At 48.3% G+C, this 24,257-nt stretch overlaps 1 protein-coding gene across 1 annotated transcript in view; it reads right to left on the bottom strand.

Annotated features, from left to right (window-relative positions):
• Positions 1-7,341: 7,341 nt before the first annotated feature.
• The window catches only part of FRMD4A (FERM domain containing 4A), a 217,830-nt gene continuing 200,914 nt past the window's right edge, over positions 7,342-24,257 (bottom strand). Inside the window, exons 16-24 of the mRNA XM_009900274.2 lie at positions 22,322-22,444; positions 19,008-19,236; positions 17,798-17,854; positions 17,078-17,315; positions 16,490-16,654; positions 13,856-14,715; positions 11,218-11,314; positions 9,450-9,521; positions 7,342-7,453 (exon numbers count right to left, since the gene is read on the bottom strand). Coding sequence (XP_009898576.2) covers positions 9,452-9,521; positions 11,218-11,314; positions 13,856-14,715; positions 16,490-16,654; positions 17,078-17,315; positions 17,798-17,854; positions 19,008-19,236; positions 22,322-22,444 — 1,839 coding nt within the window. The 3' untranslated portion in view covers positions 7,342-7,453; positions 9,450-9,451. The remainder of the gene's footprint in view (positions 7,454-9,449; positions 9,522-11,217; positions 11,315-13,855; positions 14,716-16,489; positions 16,655-17,077; positions 17,316-17,797; positions 17,855-19,007; positions 19,237-22,321; positions 22,445-24,257) is intronic.

Genomic DNA, 24,257 nt, shown 5'->3' with positions numbered 1-24,257 from the left:
GGACAATGACCATGACCTATGCCTGTAGTTCAATGAGGTATTGAGGGAACTGTACAGACTGAACTGCTTCCCATGCCATAGAGCTTTAGGTGAGGCTCAGTTCAGCAGTGGAGCTTTCTTGGCTCCTTTTCTCTTACCAGAGACTTATGTGGGGAGATGATCAGAGGGAAGCAGCTGAATCTGAATCTTGGTTATTTCTGTTAATACAATGACTTTAATGGCTAATCTTTTCATGTGGTAGTTATCAGGAGGGAAGGGAAAAAAAAGGAGGTTTATATATTTCTCAGCTGAAAAATACAGCCAGCCTCTGTGCAAAAAGGTTTTGATCTTAAATGCATCTGATTTGGCTGCTTTTGGGGTTTTTTGGGGTTTTTTTTGGTAATGATATTTTTAATACAAACCACCTGGGCTTAAGGGAAGTAATCTTATGGCTCTGGAGGCTTTCAAATCCCATTTCTATACATCTGGAGAAAATTTCAGTCTGCTGGGCATTGCATAGAAAATAATTAAGACCTCCCAATGACCATGAACAGCATTGCTAGGAGCCACAGATCTCTACCATTGCACATCTTGACTGAAAATGGTGAGGAAACTCCCAGAAAGGATGGTGTCAAATTTTGCATGAAGAGTGAAATGTTGAAGCTCTATCAGTGCTGCAGGATGAAAGTCTTGGGCTGCAATGATCTGTTTGTTTTTTCGTTACAAGAACAGCACCACCTCCGCAGCACTATTAACAGGTTCTTCTCTTAAGGAGGCCTTTCTAGGACCTGCAGTGAGCACCGAACAAATGGTTGGTCATTGCAGGGTCTGTCACTACCCACATCTGTGATGATCCAGATGTCACCTCTGGCCCCACAGATCCAGTAGAGCCAATGCAGAGCATGCTCCTCTGCCTCTGCAGTGAGTAGAGATAGGAGGATCAGGTCCTGACTGCCTGGGCTTGGAGTCAGGCTGTTGGTTGAATCTGATACCCTGTAACCACTCCAGTGAGGCAGCAGGTACATCTTCTGGTACATCTGGCATTTGTGAGCTGTGGACTTGAGCTACTGCAGTAGTAGGCCCAGTGGTATGCCTGGCACAATGTGAACAGAACCACTCACCAAAGAAATGTGTCAATATCCAAGTGTAGTGGTGTGTTGGAGTCCTCACCTTGACTGGAAGCATGGAGTGGGAACCTGTGTCTTCTGAAGGAGACATCTAATGGATGATGTCCCTGCTCATTTCAGGAAGATTGGACTAGATGTCCTTTGGAAGCCCTTTCCAACTCAAACCATTCTATGATTCTGTGATCTCCTGTAAGTATTTACAGAGTCCTGTGGCACAGTGAGATGCGATTCTGGGGAGTTCATGCTGGCAGTGAGTTTGGAGGAGTGTCTTGAAGGAACTTCAGGCTTTTCTGTGGACTCTGCATTCCAAAGTGCTGTTTTGGATGCAGGAGATTTCAGTTTGGAATGTCTGACCCCAGAGAAAATGTCAAGAGCTTAAACACTTTAGAAGTAATAAAGAGGCAGCTGGTGAGACCTCACTGGTGCTTGGGGAGGGGCCTTTGGGGAATAAGGTGGGATTTGTGGGAAGAAGCTGGGCAGATGTCAGGAGCACGGAAGGGTTTCATTAGCAGTGGTGTCTGGTGATGATTATTCTTTTGCAGTGCTCTCTGCAGGTCCTCTTTGCAGCCATTGCTACAACAGGAAACATTTGCAGCACTGCAACTTTATCCCTCTACTCACTCTGAGTTCTTCAGCACTTTCTAAATCTTCCTCCTGACCTTAGTTTTGAACTCTTCAAATTATAGAAGATCTCCAGTTTCCCTGGAAAGTGCAGCTAGTGAGTAGCCAGGGCATGGTTTAAGGAGCATTGTAAGGAACTGGATACCTTTGGGCATCTGTAACAGTATTGGGTAGGGCTTTCCCTCCCGCTTCAGAGCTGATTGTTGTGGAGAGCTGTAATGGTACCCAGAGCAGAGATGCTTCTCTTGTAGGGATGTGAATTTGGGTTCGGAATGTTTTGGTATGATCAGGTTTGAAAGACTGTAATTTAATCAACGTGTCTCCTTGCTGACAGTCGCCTTCCTTGGATGAATCCTGTGATGGCAGAGTTTCATCCCCTCGCAACGTGTGGAACGGTGCTGCGCGGGGAGCCAAGCAGCGAGCAGCCCTTTCTCACGGCGGAGCTGTGTAAGAGCTTCCATCTGCTGTCGGGCACGTGAGAGCCTGCTTCGGTCCTTGGAGGATCCGAAGCGGGGGGGACACGGTTGGGGCAGCTGCTTTTCATCATCGCGTGGAGGCTCATTGCAGCTGGATGGCCCCAAATTACAGCTACCAGACCATGATCAAATAGTTAATAATGCCTGTTAGCCAAAAAAAATCCCCAACCCACCCGAGCCTAATGGAGGGACGAGTGGGTGTGGCGCAGCTGTCACACTGCTTGGCAGCTTTTGTGGGGAGGGAAGGTTTCAGTTCAGTGATTTAGACTTTTCCCTCTGGGCTTCGCCAGATGTTTATTTCTGATAATTCCTTGCATTAGGCGGAAATAGCTGTGCTGAATACCAAGACTTGTAGCCTTAGGATGATGTCATGCCTTCACCATAATGATCTATGGGGTAGTTTTGGGACTTCAGTGCCCCTGATCACAGTCCCCCAGCCCTTCCCTAGCCTGGTAGTGGAAGGGGCTGTGTGAGGTGGTACTCCCAAAGCATGCAGTGTATGTCTTGTGTTGGTGTTACTGTTCCCCATGGTAGTTAAATGCCTGTAATTCCCCAGTTACAGTTTGTCTGCGCTGCTGGAAGGGCTGTTGAAGGAGGTGCATGTGGGAACAGTTTTGTGGGTTTTTTTGTTGAGGAGCTGGGTTCCTCTCTTGCCAGCTGCCATATAAGCTCCACAATAGATCCAGTCTTGCCCAAAGAATGAAACTGACTCAGGTGTTGTGGCAATTTAGGCTGGGTGCCTCCTGTTACTGCCACGTAAGTTACACCTCTGGTGTCCCAAGTGTCCAACCCTGTAGGTGGACACAGGAAATAGCGTATTTCATACCCATAATATCCTGTGCCCTATGAATCCATGCTTGCTTCTGCCTTTGGGTTGATGCCCTGTGGTGCTGAGGAGTTAGGTGCATGATACAAGAGATGTGTGAGTGGATGGGAGCTCCCTGGGCAGTGGGGATAAAGGAAAAGAAGTGTTACTCTGCTGGGTGCTGAGAACTCTGCACAGTTCTGTGGGGAGCATGCAGTGCTCTTTAGAGTTGTCTTGCTGTTGTGCAGGGGGTGCTGGGGGCTGCAGAGGTTCCCACTGCCCATGGAGCAGCAAACAGTGATAGGAAGCAGCTTCCCTAACCCCACAGCGCTGGCACGCCCCCTCTTGAGCTAGAGCTGCGCCTGCTGAGTGCAGTCTCGAAGCTGCTGCCTCACCAACAGAGATTAAGCCAGGAGATGGGAGCTTTCTTCAGGAACAAAACCAAAGTAGTGGCCGGGGCAAGAGCTGGTGTTTAAGCCTGTCCTAGGGACCTTGGCATTGCTGCTAATAGCCTCCTGCCTCCGTAGCATCCAGCTCATGTAAAAGCTGGGTTTGTCACTCATGTACTGCAGTGGGAAATCAGTCACAAGGTGTCTGATGGCCTGAGACACCTCCTGAGCCCCTGAGACCGGTGCTTGTGAGAACATGCGATAGAGCAAGCAGGGGGCTGCTGAGGGCTCATTCTTGAGGGATCTCTGAAGGGCAGGATTTTCAGGGAGGATGCCTCATGTCTCCTGCAGTCAGTCCTCTGACAGACAAGGGTCCCTTCTGGGAACCCTGGCCAGCTGTGCGCACATGTGGGCGGAGGTTCCTCTGGCAGCCGGGGTGAGGGCTCCTGAGGCGCTGTGCCCACTGAAAAGAGCACTGCAAGGTTTCATTTTGAAAATGCTTTAATAAGGAAGTGTTGACAACACCGTTCTGCAAAATGTAAAGGTAACTATACAAATTCTTAATACAAAAAGAATAAATTAAAAGCAGATCTTTTTTAATTCTGCACCGTTTTCTACAACATACATATTTTTTTTCTTGATTACAGCTGAACAGAACCCAGTAAAATCATTTTCCATGCTCTAAAATCAATTTCAGCAGAGACCTAATTTTTTTTCTTCCCCCCCCACCCTCTTTTTTTAAACTAGAGAGTCCATTTTACACACTTGTAACAAAACTATTGACATTAATATATATGTAAAACTTTACATCTAGTTAACTAAGCAGTAACTGGTCATCTGATAGCACCTGAATGGGGATTGGCTATGCCTGAAACTAAAACTAATACAGAGTGAAAACAAATTGGACTGGTTCAACATTTTCAACACTTGACCGCATAGAACAGCATTAAAAAATAAACCCTGCCTCCCAGCCCCTGCCCGGACAGAGGGGAGACTGAGAACACAATGGTGGCAGATGAAGCCTTGGAAAATAAAAAAGTCCAGGAGGGGTGAAGTTGGTAGTCAAGTGCTTGTATAGAATAGCTATGTATATACCCCTCCACCTTATACTTTAAATATGTTAATCTCACATGATTAACATTTTATGTACATTTGTGTTTAATTGAATTGAGCTAAACAGTAAAACCTGTTTTACTTAATCTGTCTTTACTACCAGACTGGCTGCTCACATGTGCCTTGATTGCAGAACAGAAAAGCAGAACACAAAGCCAAACTCAGTCCGTTTCCAGAAAGCTTTTTTCTCTACTCCAGCCTGTTTGCAATTCAGCTAACCAATTTATTTTTTTTCCCCTTGCCAATTTCAGGGCTGCCACCTTTTAACCTTTGCTGCAAAACTGCATATCTGGTCTTGGAGGAATTAAAGTTTCTTCCTGTATTGCCCAGAGGCCTCATAGTGCCACTGTTGTTGAATTCTTTTTAATTAAAAGGTACACAGAAAGAACAAAGGCCAAAAAACAAACCAAACAACCCAAAACCACTTACCAGGGAAATTAAAAAGAAAACAGACAGTTGCTCAGAGCCCCTAAAAAAAATCTGGGCTAAATTACTTGCTGCTGCTTAATTTGGTCCTTCCTTAATCCTTTCACTTTAGCTACCCAATCTCATCAGTAAATGTGACTAATCAGTGCTATCTTATCCAGCTAAAAATCCAATTAGAAGCTTGAAATAATTCCCATGTTAAAGACCCCATAGCACAAAGAGACGGTGAAAACAGCACCTTGCACTCCCAGATAAGGGATGCAACCTCGCTGCTCTTGGTTCTTCCAGCAATCGGTTACAAGGCTTCAAGTACTGTCAGAGGGGGTGGGTACTCTTGTGGTGGTTCCTCCTGGCAGCTCAGGAGCAGGAGGATTGTGTGGCTACCTTTAAAAGTCCCTTGCCAGTATACAAAAGGATGTGCCTTTTTCTTTTCCAGAAGCATATTCATTTATGCTTCATGGGTGAACATGAAAGGGTTTCCTTCCTGGCTCTGCCATGGACTTCCCTGGAGAAACGTCAGTCTTTGCTGCCCACTGCTGTCCCCATCTCACCAAGGCCACCTCCCTGCCATGTCAAGAATGTCAGACAGCAACTCAGTAGGTGGGCACAGGAAACCAAAGCAAAGGTACCTAGAATGTGTTGTGGAACGCGTGAGCTGCTCGTGAGTGTTGGAAAGCCCATGGTGCTTCCCAGCCTGATTCCAAAGAACCTGTTCTCTCTTACAGCCTGGAATGCAGTTTTCCAGCAATCTGAATACCAAAGGTGTGGCAGCCCCCCAAGTTGTGGTGGTTAATTGTCAGTGTTTTGCCCTACTTTGTCTGGTAGATGCTGTTGTTACTCTTGGAACACACACGCGCGCGCGCACACACTCGCACTGGGTTTTCTTCTGTCTTAAACTAAAGCTAACTTCAGTTTCTGCTTTTCACCAAGTAACCCCCTCCAGCCTTTCTTTTAATGCCTTTCCCATAGGAAATCATCGTTTGCACGCACAAACGGGGGAAGGCCGGGCACCTCCCCCCATCTAGTGGCAATAAAAACAGCATAGCACCGCAGTGAAGGCTAGACGTGCCAGCTTCAACATCCACCTAGATTGTGCACTTGTTTGGTACAAAAGTGTCTTTGAGGCCTTTTAAAGTTCCATGGCTTGACGTGTATAAAGCATTGCTGAAAAGTGTGTGTAAACTTGCAGCTCCTTTCGTGATTCTCATACGATCCCTTTTGGTATCAGCAGGCAGCTCTTGCTTGTGTCCAACACCTCATGCAGCTGCTTCTTTCTCTTGTGGTGACTGCTTGCTTGCCTTGTCTGCTGCTGGTTGTGGAGCCTTTCCTTCTCGACAGACCGGTTCTCCCACGCGGCCTGTGCCGTGCCGAGCCCTTTGCTACACTGGTGCTAAGGGAGGGAAGATGAGCGAACAGATACGGTGATGCAGCTTCACTGTGCCGTGTGCTTTCCCCTGGACTTCACCTTAACGCTTTGTGCAGAAGTCAGAATTTATTTGCTCTATCTGCTTGTAGAAAGGGGGTTTGGCAATTTTTATCTTCATCAGAGTATTAAAAAGCAACCAACACAACCCCAGCCCCTTCATGCATTGGTGTGCCACCTGTGTCAGCCACAGGGCTGCTGTCAGTACTTGCCCCTGCTTTAGATAATGCCATTGTAAACCTTGTTTGTCCAGTTTAATAGTAGCCTGTAGACAGAAATGCTGTGATACCAGCCCAGACATCCAGGGTGTTTTTCAGTATGTTAGGTTGTTTTACTTGCTTGTAGGTGGGCTCAAAGTGAAGAAGGAAATGCTGTTTTACAGGAGGTGGTTGAGTCTGCTGTTGAGTTAAATAAGAAAGAGGTTTTGTGACTAGAACTTGCTGAGCAAACTCATCCTGCCGATGTTGTGCGTTGATCTTTGGCAGTGTGGGTCTCATTGCGAGACTGAGTCCATAGTGTTTCAGGACTATGATGTCCATTCCTTGGCCTCTGTCACCCTCCCTCTTTCCTCTCCACCTCCCCCTTTAAATTAATACTCTGTTGGCTTCAGATTGCAGGTCATGGAACTCTTACTGCTGTTATATGCTGTGGAACAACTAGATTTGCTGTAAGCCTTGAAAGGCTTCCCTTGTTTCAAAGGAAATCAGTGGTTGACTTGCTGGCTGGCTGTGGCGGTGGCTGCCCATCTGCAGGGCTGCCTGTCTGCAGGGCTGCCCTGCAGGCCGTGGCAGGCCCGTGCAGCAGGTTCTGCTGTGGGCCATGGTGGACAGTGCGGGGCCGGCATTCTGTAAGTGTGGCCTTGAATTGCATCGTGAGAAAAGTGCTTAGAGCTGAAGCTGGTGCTGGGTGACAGTGCAGCTGGGTAAGGCAAATGAGAGGCAGTGAGGTGATCTCAGAATGGCATTGATGTGATTAACTTGAGGTCAGGGGTTCACACTAGAGTTCCAGGCTTGGCTTTTTCCTGCCCATACCACTGGACATCTGCTAATTCTGGATAGAGAGGAGAGTCCAGGAAACAGCTATCATTGTAAGTCCTGCAGGAGAAAGGAAACTTTGTTAAGACAATGAGAGCTCCTGGAAAGTTCAGCCATGGGTATAAGGTACTATATTATGGGTGGGAACACAGGATTTTTCATTCACACCCTGCAGGTACCCCTAGAGCTGACAGTTGGGGTGGGCTCAGCATGCAGGACCCTGCTTTAACCCAGTTTGCTCTTGCCCAGCAGTCCTGTTTGGCCCATCAACCTGATGGGTGTGAGGAGGCAGGAGAAGGCCGAGCTTCAGCAGCCTCTCCACAGCCAGAGTCCCCTGAATTTTGGGTGCTGGAATGGCAACAGAGTTGTGGTGCTTTCAGCCTGCAGCTAGCAGGCTGCACTCCAAGGGAGCAGAGCTTGTGGCTGACCCTACCAGCTGTGTCTGTCCCACCACAGGTGGTGCCTGACCTGTCTCTGTGTGGCCTCTTTCCTCACCAGGTACAGCAGCAGCCTCTGCCTTGGCTAAAGGAGCTCTGTCTTGCTTTTCTGCCCAGTAGTAAACTGAGGTAGAGAGATTTTTCAGTAGGATGTTCTCCAAGGAGCAAGTCTGAAGAGCAGCCCTTCTGGTCATAGACTGTACCCAGCAGGGCTTTGGAAGGAAGAGGGTAATGGTGGTTTCCTGTAGCACTTCTGCTCAGGGCAAAGGCTTGTGCATCACCTGGCAATCTCAGAGTTAGGTGTCTTTCCAGGGATGAGCTAGGAATCAAGTGGAGAGATGGTGCCAGGACCAATGTGGAAAAGACAGTTTTGTCATAGGTAGCCTAGTCCTCAACTTGGGGCACCCTTCCTGAGAAGCCAGTGCTGCTTCTGCTGCATGGCTTTGTGTTTCCCTGTGTAGAGCAAACCAGGTAGTTTATGGGAATGTTCTTTGCTATTTCTCTTTAAAGTTCTGTTCAGGGTTGTCTTCTGGCTTATCCTCCAGAGCTCCTTGCCAGAGGAAAACATTGAGATCAAAATCTCATTGATGGTTTGGAAAGGGACTGCTGTGTCTGCATAGCGTCATTCAGAACTGATGTCTCTCCCTCACACTTCGATTTTAACCTACTTCTACATTGGAGGTTGTTTTGAGGCTAAAAGTGGGAGATGCATTTTCCGTCCTTTTTCTGTGGGATTCTTATTCCTTCCTTGGCTTCCCTCCCCGCTTTGCAGGACCAATCTCATTTCTGATGCAGTCTGGCAGTTCCTGCTTCCTCTGTCCTACTTTACACCTGGGACCAGTGCCTGGGAGGAACCTGAGCAAGGGCATCACCATCTGCATGTTAAAGAGCCTTTTCTTCCCCAGCTTTCTGATGGACTATGAGGGTTTATGGGTTATCTCTAGAAAGCTGGGCTTGAAACACTTGACAGATGCCAGCTGTGAATCATTGCAGATTCAAATGAGAGTGTCAGATGGCCAGGGCAGTTTAATTAAAATAGAAATAGTCTGAGGGTTTTTTGTTCCCTCCACCCTTCCCCCTCTGTCTTCCCATAGGAACAGCGCCAGGGTTGCTCGTTGTTCCACATAGCACCGTGCTGCTCGCAGCTCTGCGGTAGGGAAAGAGGAGAGAAGGGTGTTTGGCATCATGGCTGGAGCACTGCTGGGTGCTCAGTCTAGGTCCTTTGAGGTCCCTGTTTACCCAGCCTTGCCCCCCTGCCATGCTGCTCCCAGACTCCCCACAGCACTTTGTCCATGCTGCTTTGAAATGTACCCAGCCACAAGAGTACCACGTGCTCTTTGTGCCTGTTCATCCTCTGTGTGAATGAAGAGCGGGCTGGCCTAAAGTCCACTTTCACAGAGGAAAGTGCCACAGCCACAAACTTGCTGAAAAGGCACAGAGAGGGCTTCAAGATGCTTTCAAGTTGTTCTTCCAAGAGCTGAAAGAAGCCTTGTTGCCAAAACCCAAGGAGACAATCAAATAGGGCTGCTCCTCTGGGCCAGCGGGATGCTGGTTATTTGCTCTGTGCTCACAGACTGTAAGGCAGAAGGATGAAAGAACAAAACGTTCCCTTACTATACCTCTATTCATCAGTACTTTGGTGGGTTGGAGACTGAGACTCATCCATAGTGGGTGAGTTGTCTGTTGCTTCTCTGAACAAAGGAGAGCAAAAAAAGGAGGAAAGAGGAGAGAGGAAATGTTAAAGAAAAGAAGTGACACAGACATTTGTTATGAGCTTATTAATCCAGTGGGGGAAACAAGGTGATGAATCATCTTTAGAGAAAGTTAGTGACACAAAAACGTGTTGGGAAGAACCATCAAGCTTCTGAGTCATGTTGGGAGAACACAGCCTGCTCCTGCAGTGAGGGATTCGTGCTGTGCAGCTAATGGCAAATTTGATCTGCCTCTGCTGTCTTTGTACACACACCTTGGGGTTTATGCTCAGGTGTGAAATAAGTGCAGATTTGTCTCCAGTTCTCTTTGCACTGGTGGTTGGTGCAGGGCCTATGCTATAAATCTAGATAACTTTACTTTCACCAGCTGAGAACAGGGCTTGGTGCATGTTTGCTATGAGACAGGGGGCAGGACCTGTCTTCAATGGAAAAATAAGTTGGAATGTTCCAAATGGATTTCTCAGCTGGCTGCTCACCTGTTTTACTTCTGATCATTGTGGAGGTATTTAGTGGAATTAAAATTGGAATGGAAACTAAGATTTGAGTCTAAATTCAAACTCTTAAGGATAGAAATCTGAGTGTAGAGTGAAGATAGCTGCCATCTTGCTACGCCTTGACTTTTTGTGAACTGAGACCAGAGAAATTCTCCTGTTCTGCAGCTGGAGGCACATGCAAAGGCCCTGTGAGGTTGGACATCAAATGCATGAACTTAAAATCCAAGGTAAGCCTAAGGGGACTGTGATTATGATTGTCCTCCTTGCCACGTCGAAGTGCAGTCACGAGCAGTGTTGGGACAGAAACAGAGGTCAAACTTGGTTGTAGGTGACCACAGGAAATGAAGAGAGCATGAGATTTTCCAGTGGCTGCACAGCAAATTGTTCACAACTGGTCCCAATTCACAACTCGGGACCTGTTTTCCTTCTCTATGGCCTACAGCATTTTGAGGTCTCTAGCCTGAAACTTTCTAGCTGATCTCACCAATCTCCATTTAGAAGCAAAAGTCTGACATGTGCTGAGTTAGACAGGATCTGGAAATGATCTTTATTTCATGGGGCAGGACAGAGGTACGGGAGATTGCTAGAGAATACCTGTGGGAGCTTGCAGGAGGCTTTTTGTTTACTCCTGAGCTCCCTGCCTCACAGAGGTGCCAAAGACCATGAGTAATGACTACCTGCATATCATGGCTCATGCTTTGGGGAAGCAAGTCAAGTTAGTGGTAGCTGAAAAAAGATGCACTTAATAGTCACAAAGACACATTGCTAGGGAAAGCCTAGCAGAAAAATGTGGTTGCTGCACAGGCAAACCTGGCAGGCACCTAGCAAAGAGCTGCTTGGTCTAGGCAGCTGACATGATGGCTGCTCAGCAAAATCAGCTATTTCGACACACGGCAAACTGGAAGGAGACTGTCCAAGCAGGAAGAACCTGCGAGGCTTCTTGCCCTGTGCCTCTGGCACTGCTTGAAGCAGTGTTGCTGGGTGTGGATGGCACGGCCATGTCTTGGTCAGCCTAAGCTAGAGCTCCACCTCTACAAGAGCATGGGTAGGAGGCCGCAAAGTGCTGTGTGCTGGTGTAGGCTGTGGAGCACCTGGAAGCTGTTGACCGCAGCTGTGCTCTCCCTTTGCTTGCGTGCGGGGAGGTTTTTCTCCCCAGGTCTGCCGCGATCCCAGACACTTACCCAGTCTGCCATGTGAGAATGTGGTGGGGGCTGCCCGGCGGCGTGGCTGCCAGCTCACTCGAAGGTGTCGAACTCCTCTGGCTGTGAGGTAAGGCAGCTGGAAAACAACCAAAGGGTGGAGAAAAAGAACCAGTGAGGTGAGGGTGCAAGTGTCAGGGTGGGTCAGAAACATCAGCTGGTCAGACCAGCAGAAACATGTCCAGCTGTGAGCAAACAGCCTGGGAGTCAGACCTGATCCTGTTCCTGGGTTGCTGTGCTCAAATGTGACATGAGCAGCCAGCCTGCTGCTGGCACTGCTGCCTGTCATGGCCTGCATGTGTCCTCAGATCTGCAGGAATGCTTTGGTCCAGCCCAGCCTCTAGCTGAATATAACCACTCAGACACTCCTGAGCCTGCCTGTGAAACGCCATTCTTTTCCCTAGCATGAAAGCTTATGGGTTTGCTGTTGCCTGGAAGAGCAGGGTCTGGCTGTGGCACCTGAACTGGAGTTGCCCAAGCCTGCCAAGGTCAGCCTCCTGTTTCTGGGATGGTGGGAAATCCTCTGTGTCCCTAACTGCCAGAGCTGACATTGGTGAGAGTCTGGACAAGTACACTGCTTCGTGTGCAAAGGAGGAAGACAGAGCTGGAGATTTCAAAAACTACCAACTACCTTTCACTGTGCATTTGTGTAATGCTGCAGTTGCTGACACTACAGCTGTGGGACTGAAGGAAGGCTTTATCTTACCTCAGTGAAGCAAGAAGCAAGCTGTACTAAAAATGTACCAGTGGCACTGGTTCTTGTAGGAATTCCGTGTGTTAGGGTCAAGCTACAAAGTCCACCTGACTCACCTTTCCTCCTCCTCAAGTCCATACAGTGCTGACCCTTGAAATGATATATAGGCCTAGGATGATCTTTGAAGGACAGGGTGAAGACCAATAGACCTATCAACTAGGGCTGCTCCTCTCAAATGATGGATGTTTCTGCCTGGTGTTCTCTTCTGTACTGTTAAATTCTTTATGATACTTGAAGAGAAAACTAAATTTTAATCTGCTCCTAGGAGCTGACAACCTCTGAGGTCAGCATCCTCCTACAGCTGTTATGGGGAGCTGACTCTGAAGGCAAACCCAATCTATGCTGCCAACTGGTCAGGACACACTGGGATTACTGAGTACACTTCACCAAGGTGCTGCCACATTTAGAGTTAAAAGACCCAGCTGGGTGGGGAATGAACTGATTGACAGTGGTTTTGACATACTCTCCACATAACTCCATCACCTTTCCTTTCTAGATTCCCTAACTGAACTGGTGCAGCTTCCAAAGCTAAGCAAGGCCAAGCATTCCAGATGCTGGGAGGCACAGAAATGGCCATTAACCAGAAATGGGAAGGCAGGTTTTCAAATGGAGATACAGGACTGTTCTAGCAGCTACTTCATCGTCTTGGTACACATCTGGGCCTTCTGTTGAGTGTTGGCATCATGCACTACTCAGCCTCTTTTTGGGTAGCTGTTGGTGGTGCAGGAGGAGCCACCTCTCTGAATCCATGCTGGACTCAGCAGAGAGCACAAAGACCCAGTGCTGTGAGCGTGGTGGTTACCAGGGCCCAGGCAACATGCTGGGATGTCAGAAGGCCAAGGGCCAGCATAGCTGGATGATGCACTGGCCTGCTCAGGGAGGCCATGAGGACCTGCACTGAGCAAGGTTGGAGCAATACAGTCTCCCATACCATGGCTGAGGTATGTGGAAGGGTGGCAGTGGGCACATTACAAACTAACCAGCAGTTCCATCCACATAGAGATGGATTCAGGCTTTCAGCAAGTCATAGAGTCATAAAATGAACAAGGTTGGAAAAGACCTCAAAGATCATCAAGTCCAACCTGACACCCAAGACCTCATGACTACTAGACCATGGCACCAAGTCCTTGATCTATTCAAACTAGCTTGTCCAGGGCTGACTTAGGGCCAGTAAATATTTAACTGTGGACTGTTTCATAAGGCATAGCAGCCTCCTCAGTTTAATGAATGACTGTTTTCTTACCATTTAATATTAACAGCACAGAGCAGTGCAGAGCTCTGTACATGACAGAGGCCTAGCACTGCACAAACCTCAGCCCTCTGAATTTCTACTGCAGCTGCATGGGAAAACCAAGTCTCAGCAGTGCACAAAGATGTCATCACTCAAACATTTTCACAGGAGGAAAAGTGCTCCTCACTTAACCTCTCTCATGCTTTTGGTGTTTCACTGAGGACATGCATTCTTCTAGTCTGTGCTGAGTCCCTGCTTGCTTCATTCCTCTCCTTGCTGTGATGAGTGCCCCCACCTCTCCAGGTTCTCTACCCACAGTCCCTACTGCCATCACTCCAAACACAAGTGCAGTCTTGAGGAAAGACCCTGGCAACAACAGGGCTTCAATCCCTTCCTGTCTTTGAGCCTATTGTTACAAAGTTGTAAGAGCCATTGAAAAAAAAATACCTCCTGATGAATGTTTCGGACAAGGCTTGCCCAGTGTTACCCCTACAGGCTTGGTGAACAGCATGTGAAGGCCAGATAACATGCTTTGGTCTGGCATTGCTTTCCAGCCAGGGTGTAATGTCTGGCAAGAACCTGGGCTGCGTGAAGCGCCCGTCCCTTTCACCCCTTTGCCCAGGCCCAGTTCTCACCTGATGTTGCTTTACACATCTGAGGCATTCTCGTGACCCGGCTGTGTGCCACAAAGGTGCTTTGCGAGGATGTGCTGTACTGGGAGCTGCTGTCCGAGGAGGTGGAGCTGGTGTGCGACAGGCGGCTGTGCTCCTTGTGGGAGGCTGTGGACCGCTGGTACCAGAGCCGCAGCTCGTCTGACACCGCAGTCCTGCCTGAGCCTTTCTCGTGGCCCTCCCTGCCCAGAGATGGAGTCCTTATGATTTGCGAGCGGGAGGGGGTGAGCCTGACAGAGTCCGCTTCATCCCCGTGCCAGTTCTCCTTAAACATCCCCCCTGCCGTGTAGGAGTTGGAGGTTTTGAATTGTGCTTTGACGCTGTAGTGTCCCTCCTGGTCATTCTCCAGGCTCCGCACCACCACGGGTGTGGAGCTGCCCTCGATGTACAGGGGATACTCTTTGATCCTGTACTGGGAAGAGGGCTGGCTCTGGCTGTGCAGGTAGACACGATGGTGCCCTGTCCCGTTCCTGGCAGCTAGGTTGGGCATGCTTCCTGAATTGGAAGAGACCAGGTTGCCTGCCGATTTGTGCCTTTGCCTCTGTCGCTCTCTGGCTTTTGATGGGGAATCCTCTGCCAGGGTGGAGTAGTTTGGGTTCATCTGAGCAGGGTAGTAGTGCTCAGAGCTGGAATGGCTGGTGCAGGAAGAGCAGTCATCCATGGGGTCAGAGCCATTACTGCTACGAGTCCTTGGGGTGTAGAAATCAGGGCTCCCTGTCTCATTTTCTGAGCCGAGGAGCTTGCCTTGTGACTCCAAACTGGAGCTCCGGTGTCTAAAGTGCTGAGCTAAGCTGTGCAGTCTGGTCGGGCTGATGTCTACTGACCTGCAGGTACCAGGAACAAAAGATCCAGGCTGGTAAGTCAACAGGACAAACCACTCCCCATCTCCCTTGCTAGCAGGGGAATCTGAGGGCATGGAAAACCTGGACCCTCCAGCACTGTTTGAGGCTGCTGCCTGCAAAGCAACCTGCTTCCCCGATGGAGGCTGGTGGGTGATTAGGTCCTATTCCTGTTCCTCTTGTCTTCTTGGTGGTGACATTCAGTCTGCAGCACCACAAGGCACATAAACCCTTGCCCAGCCTGATTTTTCTGTGGTTTGCAATCCAGGGAAAGACCCAGTCTGAAAAGCACAACCTGGAGACCTCAGGTGCTAGCTTTGCTGATGGTGTCCCATCAGAGAGCTGCTTGAATCAGCACTGTCCCTGTGCTAGCTGGTTCAGCTCCCTCCAGCCCTGCAGGTCTCCCTCCCGAGACCTTAGGCTCACAAGTGCTAGGATTTCCCTTTCAGGTAGCTTGTGAATGCCCTGCACAGGTACAATCCACCTGGTATGAGGCAGACTGCCCACACTCAGGCCAGAATTCAGTGATGTTTCCACTGGCCTTTGGAAAAGTCATCTCTGTCAAGCAGCAAGGTTTTACAGGGCCCCAGCCATGGGTAGCACATGTTAGACTGTCAGTGGATAACAGCCCTCCAGGCAACCACCCCGAATTACAAGTGTATAAGGCTCAGTTCACAAGCAAGTCTGGGTGGTCTCTACTCAGCCCGGCTGTTTGGAGAGTTTCAGCCACCTGTTCAAGGAGCAGGAACACCCTGTGATGAGTCACACACCCTCATGATGGATGGCCAAGGCCAGGGCATGTAGTTCATGAATGAGCCAGACTGAACAATAGTTGTTTCAAAGACCCAAAGGGCCCCTTCCCAGCCAAGGCCACCTCTCAAGCACTGTGCCAGGTTCATTCCTCACACGGCTCAGCTCCAGTGTTAGAAACATCACACTTTTGAAAGGGAGTACCTCAAGTACTCCCAGCCAAAAACTGCTAACAAGCTTTACCCAGGGCCTTGTCTCTGCCCAAGGCAGATGTGTTGGCATAACTCTTGATTTATAGTGAGCTAGCTGATGTTAGCACTACCCCTTAGAGCTGGACACCCAACAGTACGCAGCTTTGGCTCAGCTCTGCTTCCCACAGTGTCCATGGAGTTTGCCATGAAAGCAAAATAGCAATGCAGCTGAGCAGCTTGTGGAGATCCTGTTGAAAACTGGAGTCATACTGGGCCACAAACATCAGATCACTTCCCTTACACTTCTCATCTCTTTTCCTCTGTCAACTCTGGGCTTATTCCAGTGCTGCCTGGATCCTCACATGGATTGCTTTATACAGGCTCTCCACATAAGATCACATGTGCAAACACTTTATCACTGAGGGAGAAATCACACTACCCAACATTGTGCATCACACGGGGAAAAAATGTGTTATCTCCAGCTGGATCCATGGAGGAATTTACTGCAGAAGTGAGCAGCAGGACCACATCCCTTTAAAAAGTAGCATGAGGTTTGTAGTGCCTACAAACAATCCCTGAGATGAAAGGTCCCAAGCGGGAAGAAGAGTTGGATTACTTTGAGGGAGAGATACGGGGCAGGATCATATTTATCTGAAGTGATTTCAGGATCTCATTTCAGGAGACATGAGCCTCTCGGGTGAACAGGACTGGCTTGTGTCCGCTGCTGAGGAGGGCATTAATTCATATCCCAGGGGAAAGCTAAAGCCAAGAGTGTTCATGTCAGGGCAAACAAGGTGAGCCTGGAGCTGGGCACTTACCGCGTGGAGTGGACGTAGTGCGGGCTGCGTACCCGTAGGTCGGGCGTGGAGGGCATGCTGGACTGGGAGTTCCAGTGTGGAAGGCTCCGGATGGGGCTGTTCTGCAGCGAGCTGCTCCCTCCCGCCTCAGCGCAGCTCCCGCTGCTGGGGAACCGCTTGTGACTGCTGCGGAGCAAACACCCTGCTTCAGGTCTTGGGAAGGAATTTGGGGAAGGGGCTCCTACACCTCCTTCCAGCTCTCAGGCATTTGCCTGTGATCTTGCCGGGGTGAGTAGGAGTTGGGTCAGCTGCTGCTCTGAGCTGCATCCCAGAACTTACACTTCTGCAGTAGCCAGAGGTCAAGGCCAAGCCTTCTGAAAACCCTCAGATGATTTACCATCCTTCTTTGTTCTTTTTTTTAAGTAACACTGAGACACTAATCTACAGTTGTGTGGCTGCAGCCTATTTTTATGATGTGCCTACTGGCCAAAACACCTGCAAGTCTCCTTTTGGCAAGGGATGACTTTGTGAATTTTGAATGGGCTTACATCCATCCCTCCCGAAAGCAGAGGATATCTCTGTGATGGAGCTCCGAGATAGCTGGCTTACCTGGAGTGACTGTGTGAAGAGCGTTTCTTGACTTTCTCATAGGGCTCATCCAAAGATGACTCGCTCCACATCTTGGGTTTGATGGGGGACTTGTCATAGTCATTGCGGTGGTAATGCATTTGGCGGAGGCCTTCAAGTGACTGGGGAGGAGGAGGCCTGTTGTGCAAGGGCGGCCGGGGAGGGAGTCCTTTGTGTGGAGACTGGAGAGGGGATATTGTGCTGGTGACCTGAGAATCTTCTGTGAAGATAAGAAGGGAGAGAGGTGACATCTGTGAGATACCTCCAATGGAGGAACAGCCCCAGGGAACATTATCAAGCCTCCAGAGTCTGCTTCCTTACCCCACTTTCCCTGGTTGCATTCATGAGCATTGTGAAGACCCAACTTTCAGAACTACTCTGGCTGACATTCCTATTTTGTGAGGGAATGGCCAGCAAGAGTGTGTGATGCGTCAAAACACTTGAAACCTTAAGAGAAAGTAAGAGGGCATTCTGGGACAGTCTTTTGAAAGAATTCAGAGCAATAACCTCAGCAATACTTACTGCTCCAAGCCTCATGTCTGACTACAAAGTGAAGTCAGGGGAAACCAAGTGGTTTTGATGCTGAGATGTTTGAATGGATTACTACACAGAACAGTTCCTCCATTTTAAGTGTCAATCAGGAGTTCACACACCCCTCCCTGTTTCCTTCCTGCCCTCTAAAACATACAGCAGCCAACATACCGTCCTCAAGAACAAGGGCATCTGAGAGGGAGCTGTCTTCACTGGCAATGTTTCCTTCTAGAAGGGAGAAAACACAAAGAAGGTCAAATGGTCCTAAGAATCTCAGTGATGGAGTGCTGAACTGCACTGTGATCTTTGTCCTCTGAGTCTTGGCTTTAAGCAGTCACCCACGTCTTCCTCCTCACATTGCTGAGAGGCAAGATTCCTACAAACAAGAGAGTCAGCCCACTCTCAGTCTTGGAGGGCAGAGCTGCAGGCCAGGGCTCTCAGGCCTTTCAAGGCGCTGCTAACTCTTCAATTCATGGGGATTCGGACTGAGTGACAGCAGAGAGCTGAGATTCCCAGAGGATGCAAAATGGCAGGGTGCCATTAGCAAGATTTATATCTGGGGTCTTAAGAACTCTGGGTTTGATCTCTGTCTTCTTAAAATGACCATCCTGCTGCTAACTAAAGGCCTACAGGTTTGTGTAATTGAGGGAAATGCTTTCTGAGCATCCTCCTTAGCAGCAGGAGAAGCTCTCATGTCCTTAGTGTACACACGTTTGAGCTACCTCCCCCATCCCGTGTCCTCACGGCTGTCTGTCATCCGTGACTGTGGTGCAACTTGGTACCCAGGTCATAAATATAGCATCTCTAATCTCAGTTCCTGCTACAAAGGCACAGAGAAAAGCTCTGCAAGTCAAAGGGAAAGGGCAAAATCAGCAAAGGAGAAAGAACCACAGCAGAAAGTTAATGGATTTCATGAAAAACCAATCAACAACCCAGTAAACCATAAAGTGCCCTGAGAATTACATTGTGAAAAAAGAAAACGAAAGCAAGCACTTGAACACGGCAATGATGTGCTACCACTTTGATTGTACAGCTGCCTTTCAGCTAGAGAGCTCACCCCAATCTGCTAACATTAATTACATTTGTAAAGCAGCACTCGGGAGGAGACGTTAACAGAGCAGTTTTATAGGTGAGCAAAGGACTCACAGCCTGCTCTCCTGACACACTCAGCATCTACAGTGTGATGGGGCTCCTAATGCTGTGAACCAGCACATCCCCAGCACACAGCACGTGGCCCAGATGCCCATCTGACAACACCCATGGACTCCTCCCAGCAGGAGAGGGCAGATGAAGGTGGGAAAATCTGTGCCTCAAGGCAAGAATTTGGCTCGCTGCCCTCCACAGGCCATTCCATGATGCCATGGCACCAAGTGCCACTTACCATCTATGATCAGGGAGGCTCTCTGGGTTGGCTTCTTCCCAGACTTGATGCGGTACTCGTTGATGGCGTTTTCGATCTCCTGCAGCTTCTTCAGGGCGTTCAGGTAGGATGTCTTCCTCTGCTTCTTCAGCTTTTTGCTGACGTTTGGGTCGCTCGCCAGGCGCCGAGCAGCCTCCGTGATCTGAGACTGAATGGCAAACTCCCTCTCCAGGCGCTCCAGTTCTGCCTCCTGAGGAAAGGCAAACAGATTCTGGCTGCCACCAAAATCTCCTGGTCAGCTATATGAAAGCTTCCCCTCAACCTGGCTAGAGGCTTGTAGGCAAGGCTCTCCCATCAGCGAAGCATCCACAATCGTGCTGTTCCCTTCATCTCAAGGCCTCCCTGAGCATACCCACCTCACCTTAATCAGCTCATGAGTGACTGGATGCACAGCTGGTGAAGAGATGACCCATAAAAAGAGGACATGTGTGTTTCAACCTTAATTCTGCTACTCTGTTTAGCTTTTTATGAAGTTCAGTATGGCCTAGCTCAATGGTGCTCCACTGCTGACACTTCCATTCTTTCACACCCATCTGGGGGCAACACCTGCCTCCCATCTGCTCCTTCTCCCAGTTTCTTATCTCCATATTTGAGCCCCATTTGGTATCAGTGCTATGTATTGATGCAACATCTTTAACCTTCTTGACAGGTTCACTTGGCACCCACCAAACTTTGGGGTAAAAAAGCCAAAGATAGGCTCCTCATCCCTGGTATATGGACATCAAACCCAAGGGAGAGTAAGGGCTGAAGTAATTATGGGCTGCTGCAACTGAGTGCACCAGAAAATGGTCTTCTTGAGCCAGGAAGGTGATTTCAGAGCAAGCAATGTGTAACAGCAAGGATGAGTATCTTGAACATTAGCCCTTACATGGTCTTAGCCAAGTTTGCAAATGCAACCAAGTGCTACCCTGAAATCTAACTACTGATGCTTAGTTATTGTCCAAAGTCAAGGGATTTAGGCCAATCTATGCCAATGCAGAAGTTGATACAGAGCTTCTTGATCTGTACCAGGACCCCAGGCTGTGAGCTTCAAAAGGTCCTTGCTAATCTGCAATGGATGTGGCTACCTTCCCCAGCTCAATGCATTTCTTGGGAGTTACTCTGCTAGAAAGGGGGAAACAGTACCTTACACAGTAGGGGAAAAAAATGACAAGCTTTTTGACTTTCAGGGAATGGTGTGAGTTCAGGTCACAAGCACTGGTAGCCATATATTCAGGGAGATCCCCATTATGCAAACTCAAATCCTTTCTCTTTGTTTAGCAGCAGTGAATGCTGCTGGAACCGATGCTGTGGGAATTAATCAGACTGAAGTAATTCTCTGAAGTTTCTGTTCTGGGCTTCTGGCTTAAAAAGTAAAATCCCTTCATTGTCAGTGGTGAGTCAGCATTGCCTTAAAACTGTAATTATCATTTCCCTCACTTTACTGAAGGTTGATCCCACCCCCCACATTTTTAACAGATTCCTTTTGCTTTGAAGAGTTTATAAGCTCAATCAGTGCCAAACCTATTAAAAGTGAATTTAATGCCATGGAGCTTTAAGGCCTGGAACTTGATTTGCTGCATTCTGGTAAAATCCTTTCCAGAGTCAGGAATTCCAGACCAGGTAGCGGTGATACCAAAAAATACAACAGGACCCTTCCCTGCAAGTCTTGTTCTGACAAAACTCTTAATAAATGTATGGTAAATTTGATGTGAGCTGTCATTTCAGGCCTTCACAAGTTCAGTTCTAAATCATTCACTATATCTTAGAAAAAAAATGTAATTTCTCTCCTGGCCATAATTGTCTATTTTCTTCCAGTGAGGCCCCTATAAATAAAGCCTCAGAAAATGAGGGCTATCACCTGCCTTCAGATGGAAGTGTCTTGCTTCAGATGCTTGTCATAGTTGGTAATAACAGTTCTGAGTTTACGTGACTGAGGGAGTATTTCACCTTTTGTTTTCAATTCAGTTTCTGGCACTTGCTGAAAAGCACAAGAAAATCATTGCTGGCCTCACTAAATGCTCTCAAACTGGCAGCCAAATGAACGCAGCTCAACACCATTCTTCCAGAACAGAAATTTATGGTTTTCAACAGAGTCTTCAAGTGTGACAGATGAAAAGGGAGGTAGAGAAAGGCTGAGTCAGCCTTTTGGATTGGTGATGCCAAAAGGCAGAGTGTCGGCAGTGAGGAGGAGCTGCTTTACCTTTGTGCTCTCCTCACCCAACCTTGCCACTGGAGTCTTGTAGCAGTAAGGTCTGAGCAGGCTGCAGATCAGGTTATAACTGAGCAGCCAACAGACTGCAGGGGTTTTAGGAGTAACTCAGCTAAGCCATGCTTCCCTTTAATTAAATGTGCTAGTTCATGAATATTTGACTTCAGTGGAATTCCTCTCCCAGGCTCCATTGAGAACAAAAACTAAAGAGCTCTAGCTGTTTATTTGTTTTCAGCAAAAGGAAAATGCCAACAAAACGACAAACAGTTAATTCCCTGGCTGAACAGAGCCTTAAACCACACGGTCACACCAGCTTCAGTCTCTCCTCTTAGGAAAATAAAAAGGAAACTCGAGACTGGAATACACACAAGTGTCTTGAGACAAATGTGTCTCTGCAGACAATAGCTGTTCTGTGAATCCGGTCCCGCCTTACAGCTGCTGCAGGCCTGTTTTCACAGCCACGGTTCAGGGCACTGACCCAGCTCATTGTGGGAGCAAGGGAAGAGAACAAACACTCCCTGGCAAACTTAGAAAAACATAATTCCAGCTCCCCATAGGTAGGGATGAAGGCTCTTTTGTTTGAGGACTGAGGAGCAAAATTCTTTCATCTTGCTCTTGCAGTGCTCAGATGGATATTTGCGATGCTTTTCTCCCTGGTTAGGGCAGATCAGAATTTGTATTGCTGCTGAAATGGAAAACAAAAGGCTGTTTGCAATAACAGCACAGGGCTGCAGCAGGCCTCATGTGGCTCAAGAGGCTCCTGATTTGCTCCCTACTCACACAAGTCACAGAGCACTTGGGACTGCCACGGTCGAATTGGTCATTCAGGCTATTTCTGTTACCTGCAGCAAAGTCAGGGTTGACCCCTGAGGGGTCAACCTTTACTCTGCGAGTCTGAGCTAAGGCCAGCAACTCTCTCACTGCTTCCCTGTTATAATCAATATTAAAAGAAGGCACCATGACCAACTATAGCCATTTGAAGCAAAAATGACTGTAGGACTGATGGTTCCTGTAAGATGCACAGTGGACCTCTTAAAGTCTTGAGATGGGGACAGGGGGCTGGAAGGGAAGGGCACAGCCTCACCTCTCCCTTAGGCAGGATTTTCTGCTCATCCAGTTTAAAGGCAGTTCCTATTCTTCTCCTTACAATAGGTGGCTCCTCCCCAGGATCTAGGGGGTATTCTCGTGGCAGCTTTCCTGTGAGCTCCTGTAAGCAGAAAATGCTGTTAGTGATCTGGGAAATCCTGCAGCAGAGCACAGCACAACACTGCTTTTGAACTGTGACCGTGACATGACAGGCCTTCATTAACAACAACACATCGAGTTCAGCCAGCTGACAAACATACAGGAGGGAGCCCAGCCCTGCCAACATGTCCCAGGACCTGACACTGAGGGTGGGGAGCTTTTCTTTCACTTACACATGAATTTTGTAGCCTGGCTAGGTCTCTGGTTGGTGGCCATCCCTAGGGTATTGAGGCCTGGGGATGAAAAGACTGCAGCACACATCCCTTCAACTCTGCTGCAGCATGAGCAGGAAAGAGCTGCTGTCTGCTGAGCTGCTTTTGAGAGTGGGGTGAGCAGATCTGAGAGCCTTCATGCAGGATGCAGGTCTGCTGAGTCAGAAAGCCTCACTGGCTAAAGCCCTGCAGGTTATGACCTGCACAGAAAAACATTTCCACCTGATTCATGATGTGTCCGAGAAGAATGCAGTGCAAACGGTCACTAAAAGCAGTTCCTGGTACCTCGTTACCTGTCTGATAACACTTCATGTATCAGAGCCCCTTCCCAGTGACGTCATGCAATATTAAATGATGCCTTGTCAGACTGATGGGGTTATTTGCAAAGATTTGTTCAAAATCTGAAGCAAACCTCACGGAACTGAGGAATAACTGGAACACAGGAAGCAGCGAGCGCCACTGCTGATGTTAATGCTGTGGGTAATTTTCCCTGGACTACACCATACAGCCACACATATCTGAATTGAAGGCATTCAAATGACTACAGAAGAAGGCAGGAGCCTCACTACCAGCACAGCCTGGCTCCTTGTACTCAAAAGTCTCCCAGTGAAAGACAAAAGGCTTTTGTGTTCCTTAGCATCAGCCTCGAGAGAATCCAGCTGGCAGAGCAACCTAAATCATCTGAATCCCAAAGAACAGCAGCTGACCTTAACGCAAGTGTGCAGCTCAGGCCCCTGCCTGCCCTGGCCTCTCCCCCTGCTCCCTAATGGGGTTTTTCTTTCTACTCTTTTCAGGTCATTAGGAAACGAGGATCTGGCCTTTTCAAATCTTTCCTTTAAGCAATTCCCAGCAAAACCGGTTTGCAGCACAGCTCTGAGCTGATGTGCACAACTCCTTTCTGCAAGAGGCACTGTTGCAATGTCTCCCAGCCAGCCTCACTGGTTTATTTCAGCTTCTCTTCCAAAATGCCTTCCTTCTAGTGAGATGTGGCTTTAAGCACTGCATTGACATGCAGACTCCTGTATCCTTTCCTCAGAGAAACAAGGATATTTTCTTTATAACCCATAACTTAATATGAAGCATGGCAGTGAGGAAAGAGTTAATATCTTCTGTAAAATGCCCAAGATTGAAATTAATGTGGGCTACTGCCTCCATAAGCTGCTGAAAAGTATTCACAGGCATGGTACTGAAATGTAGTCTAAATTAATAAGTAACTGGAGTAGTGATGGCCTGAAGTAACCTGATGCCACTATTAGGAATGGCTCTGGCCATGCTAATTTGATTATGCCCCCACTTTTAACCCTTTTTTCTCTCCTGGTTTCATGCCTTTTCCCTCTGTTTTGGCCATTCCCATGCCAAAGCAGAAAGGATGAAGGGCAGCCTGACAGGAAATACTTCAAACTACAGGCTGTTGATGGATGAGCTGTAGGGTTGCAAGATGGGGTCAGATTTCAAGTGTCCATCAACTACCTCTCTTGGATCACCCTCGGAAAGCATGAACACTTTCCACCAGCTCTTAAAGTGCTGACAGATGGGCTCTGGCCAGCCTTGCTGCAGCACATT

The sequence above is a fragment of the Dryobates pubescens genome, chromosome Z (genome assembly GCF_014839835.1).
Source record: "Dryobates pubescens isolate bDryPub1 chromosome Z, bDryPub1.pri, whole genome shotgun sequence".
In the NCBI taxonomy this organism is placed as follows: Eukaryota; Metazoa; Chordata; class Aves; order Piciformes; family Picidae; genus Dryobates; species Dryobates pubescens.
The sequence above is the reverse complement of the archived record's forward strand: the minus strand, read 5'-3'. Positions and strand labels throughout refer to the sequence as shown.